The 26569-nt window shown below is 40.2% G+C and overlaps 2 protein-coding genes across 4 annotated transcripts in view; both read right to left on the reverse strand.

The window, feature by feature from the left end:
* The window catches only part of gab2 (GRB2-associated binding protein 2), a 37547-nt gene extending 19033 nt beyond the window's left edge, over positions 1 to 18514 (reverse strand). For 2 of the 3 annotated variants that reach the window (XM_069534204.1, XM_069534205.1), the window contains exons 1-2: positions 17165 to 18514; positions 1541 to 1841 (exon numbers count right to left, since the gene is read on the reverse strand). In XM_069534204.1, coding sequence (XP_069390305.1) covers positions 1541 to 1841; positions 17165 to 17236 — 373 coding nt within the window. In that variant the 5' untranslated portion in view covers positions 17237 to 18514. Of the gene's footprint in view, positions 1 to 1540; positions 1842 to 1960; positions 2046 to 17164 lie in introns of those variants that run through there. The other variant, XM_069534206.1, reaches the window with a different exon arrangement.
* Positions 18515 to 18656: 142 nt separating this feature from the next.
* On the reverse strand, positions 18657 to 24272 carry nars2 (asparaginyl-tRNA synthetase 2, mitochondrial). Its single transcript, XM_069534207.1, has 14 exons — positions 23945 to 24272; positions 22270 to 22379; positions 22058 to 22178; positions 21813 to 21953; positions 21647 to 21727; positions 21477 to 21571; positions 20507 to 20639; positions 20243 to 20341; positions 20072 to 20109; positions 19910 to 19976; positions 19664 to 19801; positions 19449 to 19546; positions 18994 to 19020; positions 18657 to 18893 (listed from the first exon to the last, which is right to left on the reverse strand). The coding sequence occupies exons 1-14, from the start codon at positions 24095 to 24097 to the stop codon at positions 18749 to 18751; spliced, it is 1446 nt and encodes a 481-aa protein (XP_069390308.1). The 5' UTR covers positions 24098 to 24272; the 3' UTR covers positions 18657 to 18748.
* Between the last annotated feature and the right edge of the window lie 2297 nt (positions 24273 to 26569).

Here is a 26569-nt window from a genome sequence, read left to right on the forward strand (position 1 = left end):
TGTTTCTGTACCATTTTCCCTTCTCATTACTGCTTCTGATATCTGGACATACCTGCCCAAACGTACAGCAGCCCCGATAAATTCAATCAAGTGCACCAGATTTCACACACTCAAAGATATCAGTTCCCTTTGTGCATCAAGATCCATGAATTATTCCCAAGATTCTTCCGTAAACCATACTGCTTCCTTCCAATAAGTTTTGTGACAATCCTTTCAGTTGTTTTTGTATAATCTTGCTAACATACAAAACCTTTGGCATATTTTAACAGCTGTATGCAACATGCAGTGCTTTATGAGATCTCTAGTGTTGCAATTGGCAATACAAATGCAAAATTGATATTTTAGATTTTATTTGAACATTTAATATTTTAACTAGCTCTAGCTAATGCTCACTTCTGTGAAACTTACTTTAAAGACATTCAAGTACCTGCCAATGCCTGATTCCTGCATTTTGTGCAGTATCAGAGGCATTTCTGTTGCTCGTATCGGTATCAGAACATCTCTGCTGAATATAAGCTATCGATTTCTCATGTGGAGCAGAGAGATGCTATCAGCCCTCAGATATCAGCAGCTATAGACACCACATATATGCAATTATAGAGAGTCTGTGATAACGTATAGCTTCACAGTGCAAGTATCTTTAAGTCATCATCGCAGTATTTGTGTTTTTAAAGGCAAGAGATCACAGCAGAGTGTAGATCAGCTGATAAAGGTACATTTGTCATAAGAGCATTACTGCATGGAAAGGTTGTGGTTATGACTCATCTGATAGTTCCTTATCATAGGTAGCAACAGTGGAAAACAAGCCAATCTCACGCACAAAATATCAAACACCAAACTGAGAGTCTGTATGTGCTTCAACCTTTTAAAATGGCCCATATCCAGAATAAGAATTTCCATCATCCTGAATACAAGAGGCAGAGATGAGACCCTTCTATAAAAACTAATTAAGAGAAAAATCGATTACACTCTCAGACACTGTGTCCATTTATTTGGCAGCGTTGTTTCTATTCCTCTCTCTCAAATAACAAAAATGGAAAAAAACATGATCTCCGATGATATCATGTGGTCGGACCTCTGCTGCTGAATTTCTTGTGAAAACTAAGACGCAGGCTGCTCCAAATAACTCCAGAAAGCAAAGTGGGAGACTGATAGAGGTGTTAAGATGCAGTATTATACTCTATATACTGCACATGTTGTAGTTTATTCCAACCATATTTTTTTTGTGTGTTTGACAGAACAGTGCTAGTTCTTTCTGTACTTTCTGTTTCGTCTCAATTAGATAAATAAGCTAAGTTGAAAGAACGGGAAAATATATAGAAAAAAACAAACAAAACATTTTTTATTAAAGGGGCGAATTATTGTGGTCATTTTGAGACGTTATTATGAGTTGTAATCAGCTGATTTGATATCAAATTGGTGCGGTTAACAAAATCAAAGAACTGTTAATGTGGTTAACAGTAAAAGCAGAGACAGAGAAGAGGTAAACAGAAGCAGAGGCAGAGTGATGGAGCATCAAGAAGAGGTCAGGGTTCCCTACCGTGGTTGTCATCCGACTGGTTGAACCCGCACAGCTGGCAGATGGAGCGGACCCACTTGCTCATCTCCTCCTCAGTCTCCGCCACGAGGTAAAAGGTTCGGTCCGAGGTCCTGATGTCAAACACGAAGCTGTCCTGGAACTCCTTCCGCTTAAAGGTCAGGCCGGCGTCCACCTGCTCGCAGCAGTGCAGGTCGATGACCCGGATAGGTTTCTTGGAGTGGTCATTCTTGTAGTACTCAAGAACGTCGGGGTCACCGCTCATGCGGCCGCTGCGAAGGATGAACCAGCGTTTCTTCCATGCCTGGGGAAAAACATAAAAATTGAAACGTGAGAACGTGACAATAAAACACAAAAAAAAAAGAATGTGCAGCCAAATAGAAATTTAAAATATATTTCGATGTAAACTCAATGAGGCCGAACTTTTTAAATAATACGATGATGCAGATCACTGTGTACTTATGTTGCACTGACACATGTCAACAGCTGGATGGTTGTGGTGTAAACTGTTGATCACATCTGACTTTGAGCATGTCACTGTGGCACACACGTGGTCGTGTGTGGTTTGCGTGTGCACGCACAGAGGCTGTGGGAGGGAGGCAGCAGGTGTTTGCTCCCTGCCAACGTATTTCCTGTGCTGATGTCCCTCCTTGAAAAAATTGAGAGACGCACACGCTCTGTGACAGCTTTGTTACGAGACTGCAGGCTCCTCCAACCTCCACAACTGACGAGTGACACCGCTTTGATCCACACGAAATCATGCTACATCTGCATTCGACAGTGTTACTGCTGCTGGAGTATCCTCCATCACAGACGCAGTAGAAGTGTATGCTTCAATAATGCAAGCAGATAGGACTCAAGAATGGGAAGCGTCCAAATGCAACATGTGGATTTCACACCAACAATGCCATTGTTGCATTTAACAACTGGGAGAAGCACAAAGGAAGAACAGTGGCCTTGATTACCACACATCCATACATTTTCCCAGTGGCTGTCTTAAAAGGACTCTGTGTTCTCTGTGTCCAGAGACAAAAGAGGAAGATTGACCAGGAAGGGAAAGGGTGAGTAACAGGGGGGTTGAGAGAGGGGACTTTTTGGACATCTGCCAGTGATGCACTTCCGCCAGGCAATGTCTCTCACATGCAGGCTGCTGACACACAGGATCCTGCAGGCCCAACCCCCCTCGCTCTCCATCAACACAGACACTGCCGCAAGGCTAACGGCACCCCCACACCCCCACCCCCCCCAAAAAACAGATTTGCACCATACAGATGCACAAATGTCTATTCTGCTCAAATGGAAATTTCTGCTAAATACTCTTATACGCTCTTAAATTAATGATTTTAGCAATTCCAGCTTCAGCATTACCATATTGTGCATATTGGTTATCTGTCACACAACACTGGGACGCTGGGACTGAGAGGTTTAGGATGTCTCCAGTGAAAAAGGCCTTTCCAGAGCCTCTCTGACTCAACATTAATTTTTAATATGCATTCTGCTCATTGATCAATGCTGCAGGGCTTCTGAGTCAAACAAATCAATCATGCAGTTTAAGGTGCTGCAGGATTGCACTTTTCATTTTCTTTTAGTGATACAGGTTTTCAGTGCTAACGCTAACATCGTGGAATCACTTTAAAATAGTGTTAACAGCTGCAAATAAAGGTTTTCTTGTATCTACACAATATACATATTATATGTGTTATATACACAAAATGAGGCTATTTCTTTGATTTTTCCCTTCGCCAAATGTGGTTTCTAGCCATGAGTAGGTGGTGGTGATAGTTGCTTAATTGCAGGAGCTTTAGCCATTGTGGTGTTTGACAGAACAACGCTAGTGCCTTCTATAAATTATATTTCGTCTGAATTCTGGAGCGATTTAGTAGACCAATTACGTCACAGCTGCGTGACTAGGCGGTGCCAATTCGAAGGCTCCTACAAATATGGCTGCCAAAAGTGTCCTTCCATCGCTAAGCAATGGAGGCTCCACAGAATGGATCCTTAAATGTAGGTACTCAACCACATAGGTAATGGAACACATGAAAAAAAAAACATAATTTGCGGGTGACTATACTATGACAATAGGAAGAATAGACCGTCTCATTTTGGTTCATTAGCTATTTAGAACAAGCCCCAGTTGCCGCAGCTATGGAATTTATAGCCTCTGTGAGATAATCTCATATCTCACGATCTCTGCACATTTCCCCCTGAACATTAGGTTTTAGAAAACATGAACGATTTCTTCTTAAATTAGTGGATAATGTCTTTATTTGAAAAAGCAAATGTATGTTGTGGTAAACCCTCAGATCTGGTTAATAAAAAAACTTTGGACCTGGGAATTAGTTGAATAATATTCAACCTATCAACAATGGATTTCACACTGCATGCTGAAATAAAGAATATATCCTTGAGGATATTGCTGCAACTGGTGATTTCACTGTCAGCATGATATAATTGGTCCATTAAAAAAAACAATTCAATTTACAACAAATATTTGATTGACAGCTTTTTTTTATATTTGTTGCTTTAAGTGTCTTACCTGCCATATTTAATTGAACAAAATATTAATAAAGTCTTTATGAGTGTTGTTAAATCAAGTGAAAATAACACAATGACTCATTGAGATTGCATCCATGGTTTCTTATGCAAAATGTTAGTATCATTTTAATATGTTGCCAGTTTTGTTTGTTTTTCCTCTGAGAGGAGGCAGCAACAGGAACCAGGAAGTGCAGATTTAGATGTTATCTTCATCACAAAGCTGAACTTCTGTGGTTATGGGGGGGTAGGAGACTATCTCATTTTATTTTCCGTCAGACTGATAAAAGCTAGAGGCACTATGGCCTTAATGATATTGATAGTAGATTCTTGCTTATAGTTGTGCGTAGGTGAATGTGAGTCGCACTGCAATTACTCCACAGAAACCCTAGTAGAGGTGGAGTTTCTATGGTTTGAGTGTCTTCTGCTTTCTGGTCCGCTTATTTACAATTTATCTTGCGTCTCTGTTTAGATATTGAAGAGCAATTACTTTTTCTAGAGAATGGCATCTACGTGTAGGCTAAGGCATAGCTTCTACGCAGAAGCATGTATTTGGCATTAGGACAAAAAGGTGTAGGTGAAAGAATAGATTAAATCAGCACTATCTGACGAGCTGTTCAGTTGTGTGACTCTGCATTAGGTCATTTCTTAGTAAGGGAGGTTGTTATTGATGTTCACTGGGGCAGATTAAACTGTAAAGGGTGTGGGCAAAAAAATACAGAGAGAAGTCCACAGTTACTCCTCAAGTCTCCGTCTAAAGGACCCAACTGAGAGTGTGAACTTCCTTAAAAGAAATACAGTAGAGTCATCACACTACTCCACAGAAACATTCACAAAACACATTTAGTTTACTTTGCTCCAAGTCCACATGGCTTTTAACTTTAGTGAGACTACACGAGTCAGAGAGATTATAACTCTTACAAACCCCATTTAAATATTATTGCCTTTTCTGGAAAGAACGAGCGTCAGTTAATTGAGACCTGGAGCAGTGCCCAGTTTCACGAGGTCAGTGTGACCAGGCTGGGTTATTCCTGGCATCTTTCAGCTGCAGCCAGTACATAAACCCATGACAGCAGCAGCTCTCCACCACAGAGGAAAGACAACTCATTTACAGGGCTTTATTGGACTAAATATAGAATGAGCATTTCCACAGGAAAGGCAGTTGCTGCTTAATTCAAGAATAAATTCATTTACATTTTCCTCTGTCACACTTTGTGACAGAAGACAACATCTCAACTGGCAGCGCAGCTTTTCTTATCTCTTTCTCATGCACTTTTTTCAAATTTGAAAAAAAAAACTTCCCCAGCAAAGTAAATCATGGGGGAGGAGGACACAGTGAACTGAGCGAACCCACCCACCGCTATGTCCTACAGAGCATGTCTAAGCCCATCGATCATTGTCTAAGCACTGGGAAGCTGTAAAACTAGGCTGAACTCTCCCAGCTCTCCAACTTTCCCCTCCCCCCGACGGCTCTGGTTTAAACTACATCACTGTTTAAAAAAAAAAAAAGCCTAGACACACTGCCCTTGTTATCAACTGGACTGGACAGTCCACTGGACCACAGAGAGTTCGCTAATCACATCCCCAGCTAACACGATATCAAAGACAGATATTGCAAAGGACATGGGACGTGTTTTTCTTCTGGGTATTTTGGCGTCATGATCTTTAGTCCATGTGAATTATTTTCTCAGAGGAAACAAAAGTCAAATAAAGGTCAAATCTAAGTGAAAAGCAAAAACAAAACAAAAGAACATTAAGGGGTGTCAAAACTTATGGATTGCTTGCTCCCACTTGAAGCACAAAAAGAAGTGCAGCCATCCACATCATGAAAACCCGGCTTATATAGTCCCTTCAGTCTTATTCAATCATCCCATATAAGCTTGATCATTCCTTGTTCCAACATTGTCTCATTTGTGCTGACGGCACACACACACACACAAACACACACACACACACACACACACACACGCACACACGCACACACACGCACACACACACACACACACACACACACACACACACACACACACACACACACACACGGACTGGTTTGGCTACAAAGGAGCACACCAGTCCTGGCATCTATTTTAGGTGGCCGGCAATAAAAACATTACAAAACAATCTTTTTTGGAGTCTAAAAATAGGATCAAAACTAGTTTGTCTGGCCGATTCCTTTGTTTCTCCACATGTTGAAGAGTGGACCTGCTTTGGCTCTATTTCTGTCTGTCGGCAAAACAATGATTCTGTGGGAAAACAAACAAATTCTTACAAAAGCGCTCAGTTCACAGAAATAAAAGTGATACAGGAGTCTGGTATGTGTCGTCTACCGCAGCTCATAAGTCACTGCAGCCATTAACTGTATTCGCACACATCTAATGCAACTAAACACAACTTATTACTGTTCTGTTCTAATGCACTGTAAAGATGGTTGCAGCCTAAACAATTATCCAAGGTGTGTCTTTTATGGCAACAGAACAATACGTGGTGTGTGCGTATGTGTGTGTGTGTGTAGTAGTAGGCTGTGTCAACAGGCCTACTGATAAGCATCAGTCAACATGTTTTTAAATGTGCATGAGCAAACATCCAAACTAAACATGTTTGTTATCCATGTAAAAAGGCTGGAATAGTTTTGTTTACCTCCGCTCCTACTAAAGCAGGGGAGGAGGGGACAGCAGGTTGTCGTCTGTGACTCTTCTGCGTTACCTGCTGCTGCAGTACACACAACTCACAGCTGCACAAACACCGCTTTCTTGTGCATTACCTGCTCTTGTAAAGGTCATGCGCTGCGGCACAGCGATTTACCTCATGACTTCAAATGTTTGACTACGTACGAACTGGATGCCTCGGGCAACGTGTCGCCTCGTGTTTGTGATAAGACACTGGAGCTCGGCCATTAACGCTTAATTGGGATAAAAGGTGAATTGGAAAGTAACCAGTGTGTTCTAAGGCATGGGACTGTGGATGAAGAGACCGAAGGGAGGAAGGAAAAGTGGTGTGAGCTCCAAATAAAATGAAAATGTGCCTTGATCAGATCTTTTTTTGATTTCAATTATTATTTCATTTTATATTATACAGCAAAGGCAGCATTTGTAGAAAAACAATATTTTTTTCTTGAATTTCTCATGTAAAACACTTTGAAAGTTATATATTGAAACTGTATTATGAATTACTGTAAAAGAGTAAAAAGCTGCTCTAAATAAAGACAAAAATAAAGCATCCCTCCCACATCTATTCTATGTGGTTGTTGTTCTCAGACTTCTCAGAGTCAGTGAAGAACAAAAGAGGAATATTTAGCACATCAGTGACTTCGCTTCTCGTCCCTTCTGGTGGATGAAAAAGGCTTGAATTTCATCTTCCCAGAAAACTCCTCCTGGCAAAAAGAGCGGCAGTGAATCCACTTTGCGATGCATGAATTAAAAAGGTGGGACCAGCTATAATGGCCACGATTGTATGAGCCGTCCTGCCCGGACACTGATTCTGGTTAATGTGCTGGTGAGGAAACAAAGCTGGATGGACAATGATGACAGAGCCCTGATTATCTAGTTCTAATCAATAGTGGGTCACACGTCAGTCCACATTACGGGAACAGATGGGGAGATTCAGCCAGTGAGGGAATGATGTCCGTTTACATCTGAAGAATAATCACCTGGAACTTTACACAGCACAGAAGCACTTGTGGGAATAATTCATGCATTTTGATGAAAAAAGGACTAAAAGTGTGTGAAATTTTGTGGGGGGGGGGGGGCATGGCAAGTCTATACAGTCTATACTACTGAGAGCCATTATAGTTTTAATTTGCCACAAAGTTCTAACAATTGAAATATTTGCGTTGTAGCACCTCATCTACAGTACAAAAGTTCCAGCAGAAAATAGAAGTTAATTCTGTGGGAGACACGGCAGTTTATGTAACAGGGCGCTAAAATTAACCACAAATGGACGTGAGAGAGCATGTAGACGAATCTTGGAAGTCTAACAGTTTACACAACGCTCCACATGTCAACTCTGAGTAAGACGTTGAGCAGACAGCTGCCCCGGACAAAGTTTATAATGCACATTTCTGGAGCATTTCCAAAAACTTCAGGTCACAAACAAAACAGGACTCGTGCGACCGTGCACGTGCCAACAATGTGTGGCCATTTTGTATTCTCAGCAAATCCCACAGTTTATCTGTCTCAAGTGCTGAAGACATCCAGATGCTCCCAGGGTTGGACGAGGCTCAGTGCCGTCCGTGTGCCCAGAGAAGTAAACATGCAAAGGTGTTTCTGAAACTACAGGCGTTTAAGTCCAACAGATGCATTAGAGAAACGCTGCAATTTCAATCAAACCGCTCATATTTCCCAAAAGTCAAAACACTGACCTTGAGGGAACAGGCAGCTGCAAGACATAACGCAGGCAGATAAGACCAAAACAGGCCCGTAAATTCTTGTGTGTTTATAGAGAAAGGTGGGAGATTAACCACGGGGCACCGAGACACACAGGGTCCTCTCCAGCGCAGGAACACTCATGCTTCCCCTCTGAAACGTTTACGAAGATGTCAGCTGTGAAACCCATTTACAACAGAGCCTGATGTGATTCAGCTTCAATGACATTACATCAAATATGATTCTGTGCACAATGCCACCATATGAGCGTGATGGAAAGCTCCATCCTACAGGTGCGATGCTGATGAAAAGCTGCATTTGGAGCCTCCAGCCCTCGTTCACGGGGGCAACGATCTGCAAAATCCGCAGCATATCCTGCAAAAACAACCCCTCAAAAGCTCTCAGTGAATATAATCAGCCCCAATTTGCAGTCGAACACTTCCATCATGAGGAACATGTAATCTCTTGCCATGTAGCGGTATCAGCAAAAGGCTGAGCTTCTTTAGAGTGAGCCCGCCCTGACAGTGTGACTAATGGGGAGCATTATATTTAATCAGAACTCTTTGTGTCACTTCCCCTGCCTCTGCCATCTGCTGCTGCTCATACACATCTGGGTGCGGAGTGTATGCCGAGCTTGAAGCTCCTCCGATTCTGTCCAAGGTGGATTCAGATGCACAAGGGCAGATAAACCTCGACGATCAAAACAAGGGGGGGGCGGGGGCCACAAAGTAGAAACATTTACATTCAAGGGGAGAAGTTGACCTGAGCACTGTAATTTGTTGCACCTTCACTCCAGCTCTCACGTCACAGCGGCTATGGAGGACCGGAGGTATCTCTCCTCACACAGCTGTGTGCACCATTACAGTCTGATGCTGCATCTGTATGAAATGAACTGTGAACACATAACATACAGCAGGTTTTGTCAGGTAACATCTAAACGCTCCGATATCTGAATTCATCGCTGCAATATGGAAAATGGAGTTTAACTAAACTAACACATTTTCAACAATAGCAATATAACAAAGGCTGAATATATATTGATATATTTCTCATATTCGTTCTTTCTTCTCACCTCATAAGAGTTTAAAACTATACCTCACTCAGGATCAGGTTCTAAAGGTTATAACAATAATAATGTGACATTTATTTTGATAACTATCGATATTGAATGATATTAATTAATTTTAATCTTGATATTTGTGTTCATTGTTTATTATTGTCCAACGCTATGTTTACCACCAGAATAGTGGTTTGTTACGACCAATCAATCATTTCTATCTCAGCATCTCTCTCCTGAGATATTCAAAAAATGAGACATCCGAACTAGTTTCCTTAAGAAGGAAAATAACTTCAAGGTCTTGAAATGGCTTGAATGTAAGTGTTCACCTTTGCTTCACTTTAGCAATTGCAAATCTTGGAATATCCAAACTGGCCTGGCCTCTATTTGCATAACTGTTTCTTTCTTGATAAAGTATCAGCTCTCCTTTAAATGTAATTCCTTTGGTAACTGCAGGTTGGAAAACAACAACGTTCCACATTGCAATCGTTGCCCTGTAGTAGCATCACAGGTCAACCTAAAACAAAGGCACGAAAAAAGGTTCTGACTGAAAGTAAAATGTCGAAATAAAAATTAAGCTCAGCTAATCACGTCGATGACCGTAGCTGATTAAACGTATTATTGGAGAAATGCATAATTAAACCTTATCATAACTTCTAGATTACAAAATGTCAAATTTTGTGCCTTTACCATTTTCTGGGGTTAACACCACCAATGGGTGCAGCTAAAAAGTCACGTGGAGATTTCAAATGCACACGTCAGTGATGGGCATCAGTGTCTCTGCTCACATCAGTCAACATCATCCTGTGTTGTTTCACTGAGTTCCGTTTATATTTGTACATTACTCAAAGTGTATTCTTATCTGAGTTTCAGTTGAAGGAAAGTTCCTTAAACTGAATAGAAATGACTCATCACTGTCTGGATCTTCAGAGGAAGACAAAGCCCTAAGCTGAGCAGTGTTGATACCAAGTAGAAGCAAAGTTAAAATAAACATAATCTAATTACCACTTAGAGGAGGTTATGTATTTTCCCATGCATGTTTAATTGTCAGCAAATTACTAAAAAACAAATTGTATCAAACGCATTCAATTTTAGTTCAGATGCATTTTTTACCACAAAGCAAGAATATATATATATATATATATATATATATATATATATATATATATATATATTCTTTAGATCTATATAACAGCAGATATATTACAACACAGAGCAGATTATCTACTTCCTGTTTCCTTCTTTCTTTCTATAATAAGCACTGGACAGATGTTTTAGTTTTTGAGATGTGATTCTTTTTTATCAGCTTCATGCCCACTTGTAAAGTGCTTTGAAGATGTCATGAATAAAATATGGTATGTAAACACTCATATGATGAATTACTTCTGTGCGTGACTGTGGCTGTTTTCAACTCGAAGCCTCACATTTCTAACTCCTACAAACTATCAGTAAGTAGTGACAGTGTTTTACAAGAAGTGGAAACACAACATGTCACACGCTAATCTTAGTATATTTATAGTTACTAGTGTTAAAGTTACAGTCTATTTCCACTTTAGTTAAAAAAAATGTGTTAAAACCAAAACACCAATATGTAGAACACAGTTCATGACACCGAAATTTAGTTTTATGTAGGTAAGTCACATTAACCTATTCCATTTTGATTTTTTTTAAATATATTTTTCTATGAAATTGCTCTTATTGCTGAGGTGACCTGTTCTTTCCATCCAACAATTTCCATTTTGTCGTTGACCCTGTGTTAAATATATGACAAATCCAATTTGAACTTGAGTAGATGCCCACAATTGAAGCTACTGGACATGTATAAATATCATTACCAACATATGAACTGTACTGAGGTAACAACAAATTCTTCTTATCATGTTAAGCTTATTGCAACCTACATATATGTCTGGTATGTTTATTTTCACATTCAATTAAAACAAGTGGACAATTCAAATCCTTTAATGACCACCACGATGATCATTTCATTCTCTACAGGAGTGGAAATGACCTGGAAGGAGAGAGAGAGAGTAGCAGTCCTCTGTCTCTCACCATCTGCCGTCTCGGCGCTCAGGTGTTTGGAGCGTAACGAAGGGTGTCGGTCAAAAGGAGCAAGTGTGCTCAGTCAACCATCCCTGGGTAAATAAATGCCATAAAAGAAAATTTGATGGTTGTCGTTGAACCTTCTCAGTTGCCACTCACAGGACCAAAGCAAGTACATCCCCTAAATCCTCAGATGTCAGAACTGGCATTTAGCAGGACGCTGAAAGGCTTTTCTACTGACATACGTCACCATGGCAGAGCCCATTTGCGTCAGAGGGCCAATCCAGCGACAGTCATATGACATGTGGCTAGATTAGAATGTGGATTCCTGTACGCGATTCCATGTTTGGATATAATAAGCATTACAGAAACATTTTTTACTTAATGTAAAAAACAGAAAACACTTATCACACCAGACAAAGCAGCATCTGTGATCAGTGGCCATTTTATTTTGCTGTTATAGACAAACCAATCCAAACCAAACAATCCACAGCACATAGATACCAAAGCTCTTTGTTTATCTCACAAGGACAATATATTTTTTCTGTAACTGTCATCTATGATGTCTGGATCAGCAGAACAAACGAGAAGTAGTTGAAGTCAGCTGTCTGAGTTGTTGGAGTCTGACCACTTTTTAAACATTTTAAGCACCATTAAATAAAACATTGGTGAGAATCCAGAAAATAAGTACCTCTTTGTGGTTGTACATCAGTTAAGTTGCAATTTACATCCAGACTCCTATGATATTATAATCTTTATCGACTTATTTATTTAATTTATTATTTTATTAATCGTATATATATTTGAAGTACTATTAGCTGGTATGAGCCTTTTAAAGACATATCAGTGTTTATATTTGTCAAAATGTGCCACTATGAAAATTTTTTATTGTACATAATAATCAATGTAGAAAAGATAACCATTCATGTGTTTTACGTAATATTGTTATATTTAAAAAGATTTATGTTCAATAAATATATATATATTCAAGTTCTATATATTTGGTTGTATTTGTATTTTACCAAGCCCAAATTACATTTTATTATCACAAGGGTTTGATAACGACATCTAAGGACTCCTTGGAAAATGTTTATTTTCTAATATGCAGTATATATATCAACCGATATATCTGTATTGAAAATGTTTTATTCTCTAATTTTGGTACCGGCCCCCTCATTTGTATTCGTATGCGTCCATAAACTTGGTCAATAACGGTGATTCTGATAAAACACAGTTGTAGACCTGATAACAAACAAATCTTCAAATATGGATGTTTCTACAAAGAAGCTACAGACTGAGACACGGAAGCTAAACTTACATTTTCAAGATGAAAACCCATGATTAGTGTCACCGATTCGGAAACTGACCAAACATGTAGAATGGCCATTCTTTACTTCTGCTGAGAAAAATAACAGTATGATGTCACAGTGAAGTAGACTTTGACTGAAATTTTAAAGATATTCCGTCAAGGCCTTCTAGACACATCGAGAATGGGATGGAAGGACGTACAGATGTGCAGACGACCACACAGACAACCCGAAAACATAAAGCCTCCAGCAGCAGCTGTCCCTGCATGGCGCAGAGGCATTGAACAAAGAGAAAAATCAATGGGATCTAATTTCCTTGTGAACGACATTATTTTAAGCTTAGCTGAAATGAGTCTTGATAGATTGAAATGCAGTTATACACTGGCAGACATCAATTTAATATCTTTCCCTGTCATGGGAACTCTGTCACCACACTTCCTGTAGGTACCATCCAAAGGAAGTCTGGCATCTGCTATTGGTGCAATAATTAAGTTGTGGACAGAGACACACCTGCCAGACCAGAGTTCATGGCAAAGGACAGGATATTATGACACAGGTTCCGACGAGGCCACCATGGGACATTCACAGTGAACTGAATGTGAGACGATGGACAAAAGAATAACTGTGTGACAAACAACTTTGACTTTTAGTGTCGATCAATGTCAAAAAGACTGTTGGTGCTTCTCTGAAAAGAAAACTGAGAAGGTGGTCAAGGTACATTTATCCAACTTTTTGAATTTATAAAAATGAATCTTCGATATCATATCTTACATATAGAATTTTCTGACACATTTACAGTAAAGAACAATCTTTTATTAAGAGTGAAGTTAAAACTTAATCAACAGTGACTATCATCACAGTCAATCACAAGATTCCCTTTGAGTGCACGTCTAACGATAGTAAACTAATCTGATGTTGATACTGCCGTCACCCCCATTTTGTAGCTTCGGGGAAAGGCCGATGTGAGGTTCCACAGATAAAGTGGAACAAGGAAAATGACTGTCTGAGCGCCGGGTGTCTGTCAAAGCAGGAACTGGGAGGCGTTCTCGGTTGACCTCTGAGGGCAAGGACTTCCCAAAGCCCCTCTGCAAAACATCAGCAGACCCGGCAGCTGACAGTGGGACACAGACTGCTGCGGCTATGCCTACTTTAAAAACTCCTCTCCTCCACTCACAGGGGCGAGATGGCAAAGCATGAAGCAGCAGCTATCACCTTGCCGATATGATCCGTCTGGAATGTGGCAAAGCTCTACTGTATGTGAACAGACACGTTTTGTGTTGTCAGATACAACGCTGGACAAATAGGAGGGTTCAAAGCCGACAGTAGCCTGATCCCGAGCTGAAGAACAGGCATTAAGTTGTTGGTAGCGTGACACGTCACTTGTATGATTTATAATGCTTCATACGTGCATGACTCACGTAGATGGCTTATGACTAAGCATATATCAATACTGGAAGTCATCAGAGGTGTAACTGGCTCAGTTTCCTCACCTCCTAAGTTATAACTTAACTTTAATTTCTAGTTCCTTTATGTATTAAAATTCAAGTCTCAAACACTTTGCACCAAATTTAGCAAGTTTCTAATTTCCATGTGTCATCCCCTGCCCTGAAACAGGTGAATAGAAACAACTAGAATGACACTCAGATGGCACAAAGCTCCGCCAAGGCCCAACAAGCTTCAGATATCAGTCCTCTTAAAATACCTTATATTTCTTTCATCAAGATCCACAAATTATTCTCGGAAAAATGTTTAAAAAATGCTACAACTTGCGATGTTAAAGAAAGTGAAAGAAAATTCCTGGATCTTCCCCGATTCTGATTACCACCAAACTGTAATCTCCCGACCCACATGCATCCTTCCACCAAGTTTCAAACTAATCTGTCCTGTTGTTTTCAAATAATTCTCCCAACAGACAGACAGACGGACGTAAACACAGTAAAACCTCTCATCTCCACTTTAAATGGACCAACAACCTTATATATGACATAAAGAATATTGATCAGACTCTAGATGATGCAGCAGACAGGATGAAGTATGAGTTCTGACCCCCTGACGGATGATGAATGATGAGTAAAAACAACTTTAACAGATCTGTGCAAGAGGCTCTGGCTAAGTGCTGGATTACTCAGTTGTTTTCATGTTCCCTGTGCTTATTCTGGCTGCTGTTCAAAAAAAACAGCGACCACGCTAGACCCCTCCCACCTATCCTTAAAACACATGCCCACCTCTGGAGCCTCGATCAGCCCCCGCGAGGAAAAGAACCAAACTCCTGCCGTGTGATTCACTTTATCTGCTCTGAGACAACCGGTGCGCGACTGTTTTCCTTGGGGAGCTCCAGAGAGCAACACATAGTGGTGCTATCACATGTTAAGGGGTTGGCTGAGTGGGTGGGTGGGTGGGAGGGAGGCTGGGAAGGGGAGAAGGGGGAGGCACAGAAGGTTTATGTTCATCATGTGTTTGAGCTGCTGCAGAACAAGTGAGTCACTCAAGTTAATCGCATTTATAAACGGTAAACATTTAACCAGGACAGGTCATGCTTGTTACTATGAGCGTGAACATGTTGTCTCCTGTCGTCACCAGCTGTTGACGTCCCGGCTTCAACTGCCATAAGTGTTTGTGCTCCCTGACTTTGCATATGATTTGCATGGCTGAGCTGCGGTGGTAGTACCAGTTTTCACTCTCTCCCCAGCCTGGGTTCTACTACACGTTCAACGTGAGCAGCCATGCCACATGTTCAGACAACCTACCGTGGAAAGAATACAACGATACAACTACTGATTAACTGGCTTGGGAAAGACTCTGTGTTAGGAGGCGGTGGAAAATTGACAGAGAATTTGTTGTTAAGGATTTAAAAACAGCTTTCCATTGTTGCAAATAATCTCCTAAAACAGCAAGGACTGTTGTTGCAGCTCCAAAACAATGCGCGCCTTACACCTCGTCAGCTCATTCCAACGTAATGACCGATCAAAACTCGCAGCCGTGTTTATTGAGGAACACAGTACACCTTCAGGCTGGAATGTCTGCAAGTATGTGAGAGTAGTATCTGAAAATATCCTTCTGCATTAGGACGCCAACTATGTCAGATGACAGCAAATCTGCCGAGTAAATGGCCCCGATTGTCCGCAGCCTGACTTTAAGTGGAAGGAATTTCAGATGGACAGATTATCGCATTCACAAGTCTGCCTGTTGTGGACACTCCATCTCATGACACTGTTTTCTGGCCCTGCATGAGTGAGGGTGTGTGGTTGTTTATAGGTTATTGCTCAGGGTGAGAAGCAGGTCGAGAAGAGCTGAGAGCTGCTCCCTGCTCTCTTGCCTGAGGAAGGCCATTATGTTATAGCTCCATTATGCCTGGTGATAGGGTCTCTCTCTCTCTCTCTCTCTCTCTCTCACTCTCCTGTTGTTTATACAGTAGTGCTATGAACAAAAGCAAGTTTTTCCCCCCCTGCACCACTGCAGCTGCTGTTCCATACTGACCACGGTGGTCTCTCTATGTAAACATTAACCAGCTTTAAGTGGAAGACAATGAGGAAATGACAGGACAAAAGCGGGGGGTGGGGGGGGTTACAGTATTTCAAGGCATTCAAGGATGGATTTCCAGATGAAACACAAGAGATGACATCATGGCAAAGTCAGCTAGTAGGAACATGGAGAGGCCTGGTAATGTAACACCACGCATAAACAGTGGACAGCTGTATTTACAGGAGATTGTCTCATGGTTGTATCTGCCTCCATAAATCCTATTATCTGATTTGCAGGCTGCCCGGCTCCCGGAGAGAGGAGCAGCTTTGGCTTATGTGAAGCTTTATCCAGGCACTCAAGTGCTGCTGCAGTTATCACTATTGTTGGGACGTTAGAAAACTGGTCACACCAACCAACGCTTGATTAGACATTACCTCATGTTGATGGGATAAAGCAAAAATGGCAGTTTGAGTGTGTCTGGGTGCGATGTAGACAAAGGTAAAGGCAGCTGCTGGGTACAATACAGGCCTATCGACATGATGGAGGACTGGGGAACATAGGACCCCCCCTCCTAAAAGTGGGTGAAATGTGGCAAACTGCATTTTCAATTCACAAACATGGATTTGTAGTTTTACAAAAAAAATGATTCAGGCTGTTATTGTGGCTGAGCACAATGTGAAGTTCCCTCCATCAATAAGAGAGGAGGTCAGATGTGAGTGGGATGCACCTGCCACATCTGGACTTTGAACATCATGACACCTGGTTGAAAAGCAGAAAACCTTCAGACAAACTGGGTCACACCTCCAACCTTTGCAGCAGATACACACACTCGTAAACAAACAAAGCGAAAGTGCAATTCACTCACATATCTCCGCAGCTTTTTCTCCGGCGGTGACTTCCTCAGCCAGCCCTGGAAGATGATCTCCCCGCCGCTCATGTTTTCTCACAATCTGGCGTTTCCTCTTGCGCTACAACTGCGTGTCTCAGTACATGTCGGCTCCTCCTGGAGGTTTGAGTCCGTTCAAAGTGCTGCTGCTGTCGGCGTCCGGCTCCCTCTGATGCAGCCTGCTCCCCCCATTTGATTTAGACACAGACAAAAAAAAGGAGAAAGGAAACAATCGCGTGTTGCTGGTGGGAGATGTAGAACCAGACGCTCCTGGTGGTACTGCGCGTAAAAATCCCCGCCCGAAGAGAAAAGCGCACGGAGACGCTTGGAGAATTACGCACGGCCAGCTGACGAGGAGCCGTGGGCCAAACTCAACTGATGCGGGGTGAGGAAGTATCACAGGGTGTCTGCAGTTTGTTTTCCCAACTCACACCACGCCCACGGAGCAAAGAAAGAGGGATGGGCCGCGGTTGGAAGAACAGGATGGAGTGCGCGTCACAAAGTAGCTCCGAGAGTTTGAATAATGGAGGGATCGGTGGATTTAGAGGCTGATGTTCGTCAGCAGCAACACAGAACTGTTGTTAACGTGATTCTGTTTCATTTTCCAATACTTACACCTGATCTGATTTCAAACAATTAAAACAAACATGTGCTGAAGGCTTTGCCAAATCCTAGACTCAATTACATCAACCATAATTAACAGAGGTTATTTATTCATATTTTTTCTGTTGTTTGAAAATTAATATTAAATCAATAGCCAACAGCTGGAATGAGTAAAGGGGTCATGATTTTTCAACTGCATGGCACAAGGGGGAGAAGGCACCATCTGGTGGAAAGGAACAGACAGTGTCTCTGAAAACCAACATCGACCTAAAATAATAAAATATGCAGGTTGAAAAGGTAAAAGAGTTTAGGGCTGGTTGATAAAACGATAACAATAGAACTTTTATCAAATAGCAATATGACAAATGTTCAATATAGAGCAATCAGTAGATTATAGTAGTAGTAGTAGTGATGCATTGTCCAAGCATGGTGTTGAGTTGTTATTAATCAGGTTTAATGTTCTTACTCAGATATGTAAAATGTTTTGCCATTTTCTGAGTTTAAAACCACAACCTTAAATAAGGTGCAAAAATCAGTCTCAAACGTGAAAGAAATAATAATTTGACACTTATTATAATTAAAGAGATCCACTGATTTCCATCTTGAAACCAACTTGATGTAACTAAACTCTTAAAAAACATTAAAGCATAATAAGATGAATGCTTTTTGACAGAGATGATGTTTAGGCCTTGTGAATAGAGCACATTGTTGAACCAACTTAAAAAAAAAAAACGTTGATTGATGATTTATTTTTAACACAATTGGAAACTTCAATTTGAAAAAAAAACAACTCATAACTTATCACTCAATTCAAACAACAGTTGCACATATATTTTCATATTCACACACAAAAAACCTAAACACTGTACAGTGTTAAATATCATATTTATTTAAGGTTTACCACACGGTAAAAACAGACTTTACACACTTAAAAAAGTATTTACTCGTCGAACAGTAGTTTTATAGAGGACAGGAATGGGAAAATCTAGGGAAAGGAACTACGTCTTTAATGTTGTCGACACCGAGGATACATTGTAAAAATCTCTCAAACCCGAGCCCGAAGCCGCCATGAGGGACCGAGCCGAAACGCCTCAAATCCAGATACCTGCAAATAAAGAAAACAGCATTAGAACTCTGCTGGTCTGTAAGGATGATGCTTTTTAAATGCTGTTCATGTCAATATTAGTATAATAATTTTTTTTTACCAGCTGTAGGTGTCTTCTAAACCAACCCTGGAAAAGAACGATAATTAATTAACATAAACTCAGGAGCTATAAATCTTCCCGAGCATCATTTTCATGTATCATCGATAATCGAGCTAACATTAACTGACTTTGTAGATTTTCTCTTTGAACCTACATTGAGAACGGATGCTGTACACATTTGGCTTGGATTTGGATTTTTTAAATATTGATTAAAACACGTTTTCCGACAAAAACATCTCCACCTGGAGAAAAGATTGTTGTGTCTTTGTGTGTGTTATTGGATGGTTGTGTACAAACCATGTTTACTTTAACCAGCCAATGCAATATTTAAATACACCACACTATAATGTAGCAGCCGGCCCAGAATGCCACTCTGAGGATTAGCCCCTTAGCACAAGCTGACAACCGTATTCTAAATATATTAGCACGGGCTGATATACAGTATGTGTTCTTACGCTTCCAGCCGAGCACTCAGCAGATCCAGCCTCTCCTCTCTCAGTGAGCCCCCACACAGCTCACCCACTCCTGGCACAAGGAGGTCAACTGCGGCCGCCTGCAAACACAGAACACTCACTGTCACCTCAGATATGCAGAACAGCAGCGACATTACAAGGAAATAACTGAGCAGGTACATTATTGACTCGCTCAGCATTTTTTAACAGTGTCTCACGGTGTGCTTGGGACGGTCCAGGTTGTCTCTTGCATAAAACGGCTTAAGGTCATAAGGATAATCAGTGACAAAGACTGGAGTGTTGCCGCAATGTTTCACCAGGTACTTCTCGTGTTCCGTCTGAAGGTCACATCCCCACTGCAGAAGAGAAGCGCTAAGGTCAGAGTGGAGTGAGACTGCTGGTAGCAAACATACAGTAGAAGTCGGCGAAAGGAGAAAAAAAAGAAAGAAAGGATCCTGACTTACGTTTGTGGGGAAGACAAATTTCTGAGAGCTGCCGTTCAGGATGTCTATGGCCTCACTGTAGGTAATCCTGAAATTGAGATGGTGTCATTTATTCAAGGACTTCAGCATTTCTCTTTATTCTGAACTCTTTTATATAAGATGTTTACAAAAACAGAGGCTTACACAGGGAATCTCCTCTTCGTCATGGCCTCTACTGTGCCCTTTGATTGATGTGACAGGAAAAACAATGTGAGTGGAAACGATAATGAAGTCAGGTGATGTTGGAACTGGTTGGTATGAGGAGGCAGGTTATGTGCCCGAGCGAAATAATCGTCCTTCAGCACCAGCACTCACCCTGTGTCCAGGAGTCACATGCTTGTGAAACAAATCCACATCCTCTGCACAGTGAGCCAGCACATGCTCCGTGGCAGACCTGAACATGTCCTCCATGACCTAAGGAGGGGACCCAGTTTAATAATTAAAGCTCTCCCGGGCAACTGTGCTCAAGGGCAGCTTCGAAAGTCACAAAAGCTACGTTTAAAAAAAAAAAAATCCTCTTTGTGCTTCTCTAATCCATATCAGAGCAAAACAGTTTTTGAGGTCAATGACATAGTGTACCTTGGTGAGATCCTCTAAGGACTGTGTGAAGGAGACCTCCGCCTCCACCATGTAGAACTCGGCCAGATGGCGCCTGCTCTGGGAGTTCTCTGCACGAAACGTTGGCCCAAATGTGTAGACTCTAGAAAAAGCTCTGCAAAAGTATGAGTGACAAGGCGTAATTACGAAGGCACTCCAGTGTGTGTGCATGCGTCTCTGAGGAAGAACCGAAGACTGTACATAAAGATGGATGAATTTCCTGGATACTGGAGCGCTGCCGTCTTGTACTTTAAATATCGTTTGGTGCCAGAGTCTGTTCAGTAGTGATCTTTGTGTGGAGCCGCGATATCAAGGGCGATACATTCAACACAGTATCGACACAAAGATATTATATACTGCAATGACAGAAACTATCATCAAGAAAAATATATGAGTACTTGGACATTTTAGTTTTACGAACTGACACCTCTTTTACACAGACAGAAGGTAAAAGCAGATATTTTATACAAGGGTAATCCACATAAACAAGACAATTAACTCCTTTCCCATTGCCGGTAGAGGAGTTTGACTTCTTTGTTCCTCGTGCGTCATGTTCAATGTCACAAGCGCACCGGAAGCTGAGGCACTCTCTCACTTGTGTCTCATTTACATCACTGTCAATCAGAGACAGAGCCATTAGAAACTTGTGTCTACTTTAGAGTCATTTAATCGGGGAGTGAATGTTGATCGTGTCCACTCTCATTACAGTTTAGAGCAAGATGTTAGCTGTGATAGTGTTTTGACCAAATGGAAAAGGGGCTCTATACTGCAGCCAACCACCAGGAGACAATCCAAATAACAAGTTACTCATTAAAGGTGCAGTGTGTAGAATTTAGTGGTGAATTTGCATGTTGCAGCTGAAGTCCATCTTAATAAACAGTCTATGGGCAGAACATAAAATAAAAGCTGTGCAGATTATAACCAGGAATACATTTATTATACTTAATCTCACCCCGACATCACTTCCAAGTGAAGCTGACCGGACACGGTCAGGAAGGCCGGGACGGAGAAAAAGTTCTGATCTTCGTCGTGATCTGGGCCTGACGGCTGGGAAGTTTCAAACAATATCATGAATCCCTCTGTTGCATTTACAGCATCTTCCACTTTATCTTGAGTTCTCACCTCAACCTGAAATAGCTCCCCTGCCCCCTCACAGTCATTTGAGGTGATGATTGGAGTGTGAATTTGCACAAAGCCATTTTCCTGAAACAAAAAATAAATAAATAGAAAAAGCTCCTGCTCTGCTTTAGATAATAACTCTTCCACTGATCTCTTCACTTCCACTGACCTTGAAATATGAGTGAATTGCTGTAGTGGCCTCACTTCGTATTCTCAACAGGGAGCTAAAGGCATTTGTTCTGCACCTGAGATGAGGAAACTGACGAATATACTCGAGGTCGTGTCTCTCTTTGATTTTAAAAGGAAAATCCTGAAAGACAAAGCAACAGTATTTAGTTACATTCACTGGATGATTAAATTAAAGCTGATAAAGTGAGTTTGAACGTGGGATGTTTGAGGAAATTATTTTCATACCAGTGGATTACATTTTCCAACAACATGGATTTTCTCTGCCTCCAGTTCAATTGGCTGTTTCTGATGTGGACTTTTCTTAAGAATACCTGTGACTTCAACGGCGCTGCCAAATGTCAACAACCTTAATATGAGGGGGAATTATAAACAGTCAGATATGTTACATACGTGATAAGTGGATCCTTCCTATGTGTAGAAATAAATCAAGTGCTTACGGATCATTCAGCTCAGAACCTGCAACAACCTGCAACGACTGCAAAGAGCTCCCATCATTCACATGGAGAAAGAGATTTGTCTTCTGGGGTCTGACAGAGCGAACCCATCCCTACAACAGAGATATAAAAAAACATTATTCAGTAACATCTTCTTTTTGTTTGAATGTTTACAAATGTAACTTCTCATTCTTTCCCACTAAACAAAACGTGAGTTACATGTACATAGTTGAGACACTGCTGTCAGTGCTTTACTACCTGCAGCAAACAATATGTACCTGCTTTCACATATACGTCACAGTTTGAAAATGCTTTTTGTAACCAGCTACAGTGTCTTTCTATTCTTTAATGGTTTAAACTCACTGTAACTGCAGATCACTGCCCTGCACATACAGCATGTTTGGGATGTACCCACAGATTTTCAGCTGTGTTTAAGTCTGGGAACTGTGAATTCCAAAAGCTCCAGCTTGAGTTTCTTTTCCTTGTTGGACTTTGAGGTGTGTTTTGAATCATTGTCATGTAGAAGTCGGCCTCTTTACAGTTTCACTTTCTTGATACCAAGTGGAATCCATTCTTCACTCTAATTCTTCTATCTTTTCTGTCTGTTAAGTTTTAAAAGTCTCTTTGTTTGTTGTCACAATATCACAATCAATATTTCTTTTAAACACACTTTCAATAGCTTTAATGTCATATGACTCTGAGCCAGTGATAGAAACTGGTAATAATACAATTCAGCATTGGTCAGTGGTTCACAGGACATGGAAGCAATTTAAATAAAATACATTTGAAATACAGACAGACAGACAGTTAGTTAGTTAGTTAGTTAATTAGTTAGTTAGTTAATTTGTTAGTTAGACAAACAGTTAGACAGACAGACAGATAGACAGATAGATAGACAGTTAGTTAGACAGACAGACAGACCAATAAACAGACAGAGAGACAGACAGATAGACAGACATAGATAGACAGTAAGTTAGACAGACAGACAGACCAATAAACAGACAGAGAGACAGACAGATAGACAGACATAGATAGACAGTAAGTTAGACAGACAGACAGACAGTTAGTTAGACAGACAGACAGACCAATAAACAGACAGACAGACAGATACATAGAGAGTAAGTTAGACAGACAGACAGACAGACAGACAGATAGACAGTTAGTTAGACAGACAGACAGAGCAATAAACAGACAGACAGACAGACAGAGCAATAAACAGACAGACAGACAGATAGATAGAGAGTAAGTTAGTTAGACAGACAGACAGACAGACAGACAGTTAGTTAGACAGACAGACAGACAGACCAATAAACAGACAGACAGACAGACAGACAGACAGACAGACAGTTAGTTAGACAGACCAATAAACAGACAGACAGACAGGCAGACAGATAGATAGGACAGTAAGATAAACATATAGACAAGCTGACAGATAGATGGATAGATAGACAGATAGACAGATAGATAGGTAGATAGATAGATAGATAGATGGATAAGACATTTAGATAAACATATAGTCAGGCTGACAGATAGATGGATGGATGGATGGATAGATGGATGGATAGATAGATAGATAGATAGATAGATAGATAGATAGATAGATAGATAGATAGATAGATAGATAGATAGATAGATGGACAGACAGTTAGATAAACAGATTAATAAAAGAAGACGTCACCTGGACTTTAACATCTGTTCCCAGCTCAGCTCCTGAGAGAGCCTCAGAAACTCGCAGTGTCTTCTCACAATAATATCGAAAGCTTGACGATAGTCCCCGAGAAACTGAAGCGGTCGAAGCCGCAGAAAGTGTTTTAGCCGCGGCCTGAAACATCGTGAGAATCCGCTGCTGGTCCCGACATTGAAACAACACTAAAGCCTCACCATGCTGCGGCAGCCTGAAGAAGATAAACACGTATTTAAAGCTACTTTCTTTAACATTTACAGCGTTTAGCTCCGCTGCGACTTTCACGTTGTGTCACTTCTCTTCCTGTTTGGGTCCCGCCCCATTGGTCCCCTCTGTCACATGGTTTGTACTGAACCAATCAGATTTCGTCTTGTCACAGCAGGAACTATGGAAGCTCACACGTGTCAAGGAAAATATATTGCATATGTTCAGAAAATAAAAACAAAGAAATACAAAGCGTTTCCTGATTTATATTTTAATAGTTCATTAAAAAGAGGATAACATAATTATTAATAATGAATTGATCCACGAATAAATAACCATAATTTAAATTAATAAATAACTATATTCATTTTGAAATATTTTTGAAAATGAAGATTGAGAGGAGAATTTTAAAACTAGATTACATATTTATTAAAGAATATGTTTTATTTCAGGCAGGTAAAAAGACAATTTGATTTTAATGTGAATTCCTATTTCCCTGTTGCTTGTCCTTTTCATATTTACTATTTGATGTCATTTATCTTCTGCATTTAGCTTTCCCTGTGGGGGAATATTTATTTATAATATAATATAATATGATATATAATATAATATTTAATTCCTATTTTTACAACCCATTTAACATCATATAGTTAATTACTTTGCAATTTAGTGTATCTATAGATGAATACACCCATTCACAAATAAATGCATTAATGCTATTTTTATTGAACAATTAATCAATGAAGTACCATGTTATTATTTTTGCTATGATTATTATTATTGTTGTTGTCGTAGTTATGGTTGTTATTGTTATTATTGTAGTTTCTTTGACACTCAGTATCTACTTTTAGCTGAGAGGTAGTTTTATTAAAATTAGTTTGAAAACAGATGCAGCTCAGCAGTTTAAGTTTTTTTATTTTGTCAATGAATAATTTATAAAAAATACATTTTATAATATTAAATGTTGGCTGGATAAATATTCAGTAAAAGGATATGTAATAATTTTCAAAAGAAGATCAGTATGCCTTTTAATAAAATCACTTCAGTACTTTACTTTAGTCACCTCTGATTTTACCTTTTGACTGAATCTAACTAGTGGTTAAATACAGCAGGGAAAAACCCAAAATTTAAATATTACTCTCTCGCTTTGTAAAACAATTCAAAATTATAATGTTCCAGTCACTGCATTTATCAGCAGTGAGTATGTATGAAAACACTGTGGAAAATGTGACACATTTTCTAATGCATGCTAAATCTACTCTGGGTCCACTGGGCAGAATATTTCATACAAATGGCCACAGACCAGGCTCCTTCCTACAAACAGGCAGAAATGTAAAACAGCCAGAGGAAAGGGCAACACATGTGGAGTGATTCAATAGTTTAATGAAGCAAGCAGAGCAGCTATCACAACCACATGGAAATCCTCTTTAATCTTGCATGAGGTATCTGCCGTCAGCATGGAGTCCATGTGCACATAAACCTTGTTAATTCAATACCCACAACGACACTTGGTTTATTCCCACCATTTGCTGCCGGAGTAAATCAGATCATGCCAACGATGTAATAAGATTCCATAGACAATTATTCACCTGGTCTCGCCTGTCAGCTTTGGAGCCCCTGGTCTGGGCCTGCCAGCAAAACACAGAGCCGGGTGTCTCCACCTCCGGCTGCTTGTGACACATCATCATTAAAACCAACATGATGCATTTGAAGAGTCAGCGGGGTCAATGATATTAATTATCTTCAGCATGGATGGAGCAATTATGCACATGGTCACATCTTAATGGGGAGCAGAACAATTCTATTTTCTGACTCATTGAGAAAGGGTGCAACAAAAATGATGGGGGGTGAATTTTACAGAGGTCACGTATGTTTCTGTGTCTTTGGAGCAAAGTTTAAACATGGTGACAGTGAAAGCTGTGGAAGCCACCAATCATGAGAGAGCTACATTTGATTTACAACAGGGATTAGTGAAGATAAATAAATACACAAAAACATCCATTCCAGGAAGTCTTGATGATGATAAAACTTTATTTTGATAGCACTAATCTAAAAAATATTTAAACCAGTTATAAATCTGGTTTTCCTAGTAAAATGTGTTTTAATCAAAGCCAGGCAATAATAATTTAAAAAAAGAATGAATGTCAATTATAGCACCTTAAAAACACAGTTTAAAGCTGTGTCACAAGTTAAACATGAAAAATTGAAGGCAAACAATGGGAATGACATAAAAGTAATTTGAACACCAAACTGCATTAGAGCACAGATAAATAAAAAAGTGTTACGGACAAGAAAAGAGTGAAAACAAGATTTTTTAAAAACTGTGTAAAATTATAAAAGAAAACAGCAAGTAAGATCAAAACTAGGAGAAAGCATATGAACAAAAATGTTTATTTAAGAGAGATTTAAAAGAGG

The sequence above is a fragment of the Paralichthys olivaceus genome, chromosome 11 (genome assembly GCF_024713975.1).
Source record: "Paralichthys olivaceus isolate ysfri-2021 chromosome 11, ASM2471397v2, whole genome shotgun sequence".
NCBI classification, from domain to species: domain Eukaryota; kingdom Metazoa; phylum Chordata; class Actinopteri; order Pleuronectiformes; family Paralichthyidae; genus Paralichthys; species Paralichthys olivaceus.

Excerpts from the sequence above, each read along its gene's own strand:
- nars2 (XM_069534207.1), bottom strand. The coding sequence starts at position 24,097 with ATGTTTCAGGCCGCGGCTAAAACACTTTCTGCGGCTTCGACCGCTTCA. Across the intron at positions 20,342-20,506 it reads CCTTAGAGGATCTCACCAAG|GTCATGGAGGACATGTTCAG; the intron begins GTACACTATGTC and ends TCCCCTCCTTAG. Across the intron at positions 19,802-19,909 it reads AATTTGTCTTCCCCACAAAC|TGGGGATGTGACCTTCAGAC; the intron begins GTAAGTCAGGAT and ends TCTCTTCTGCAG.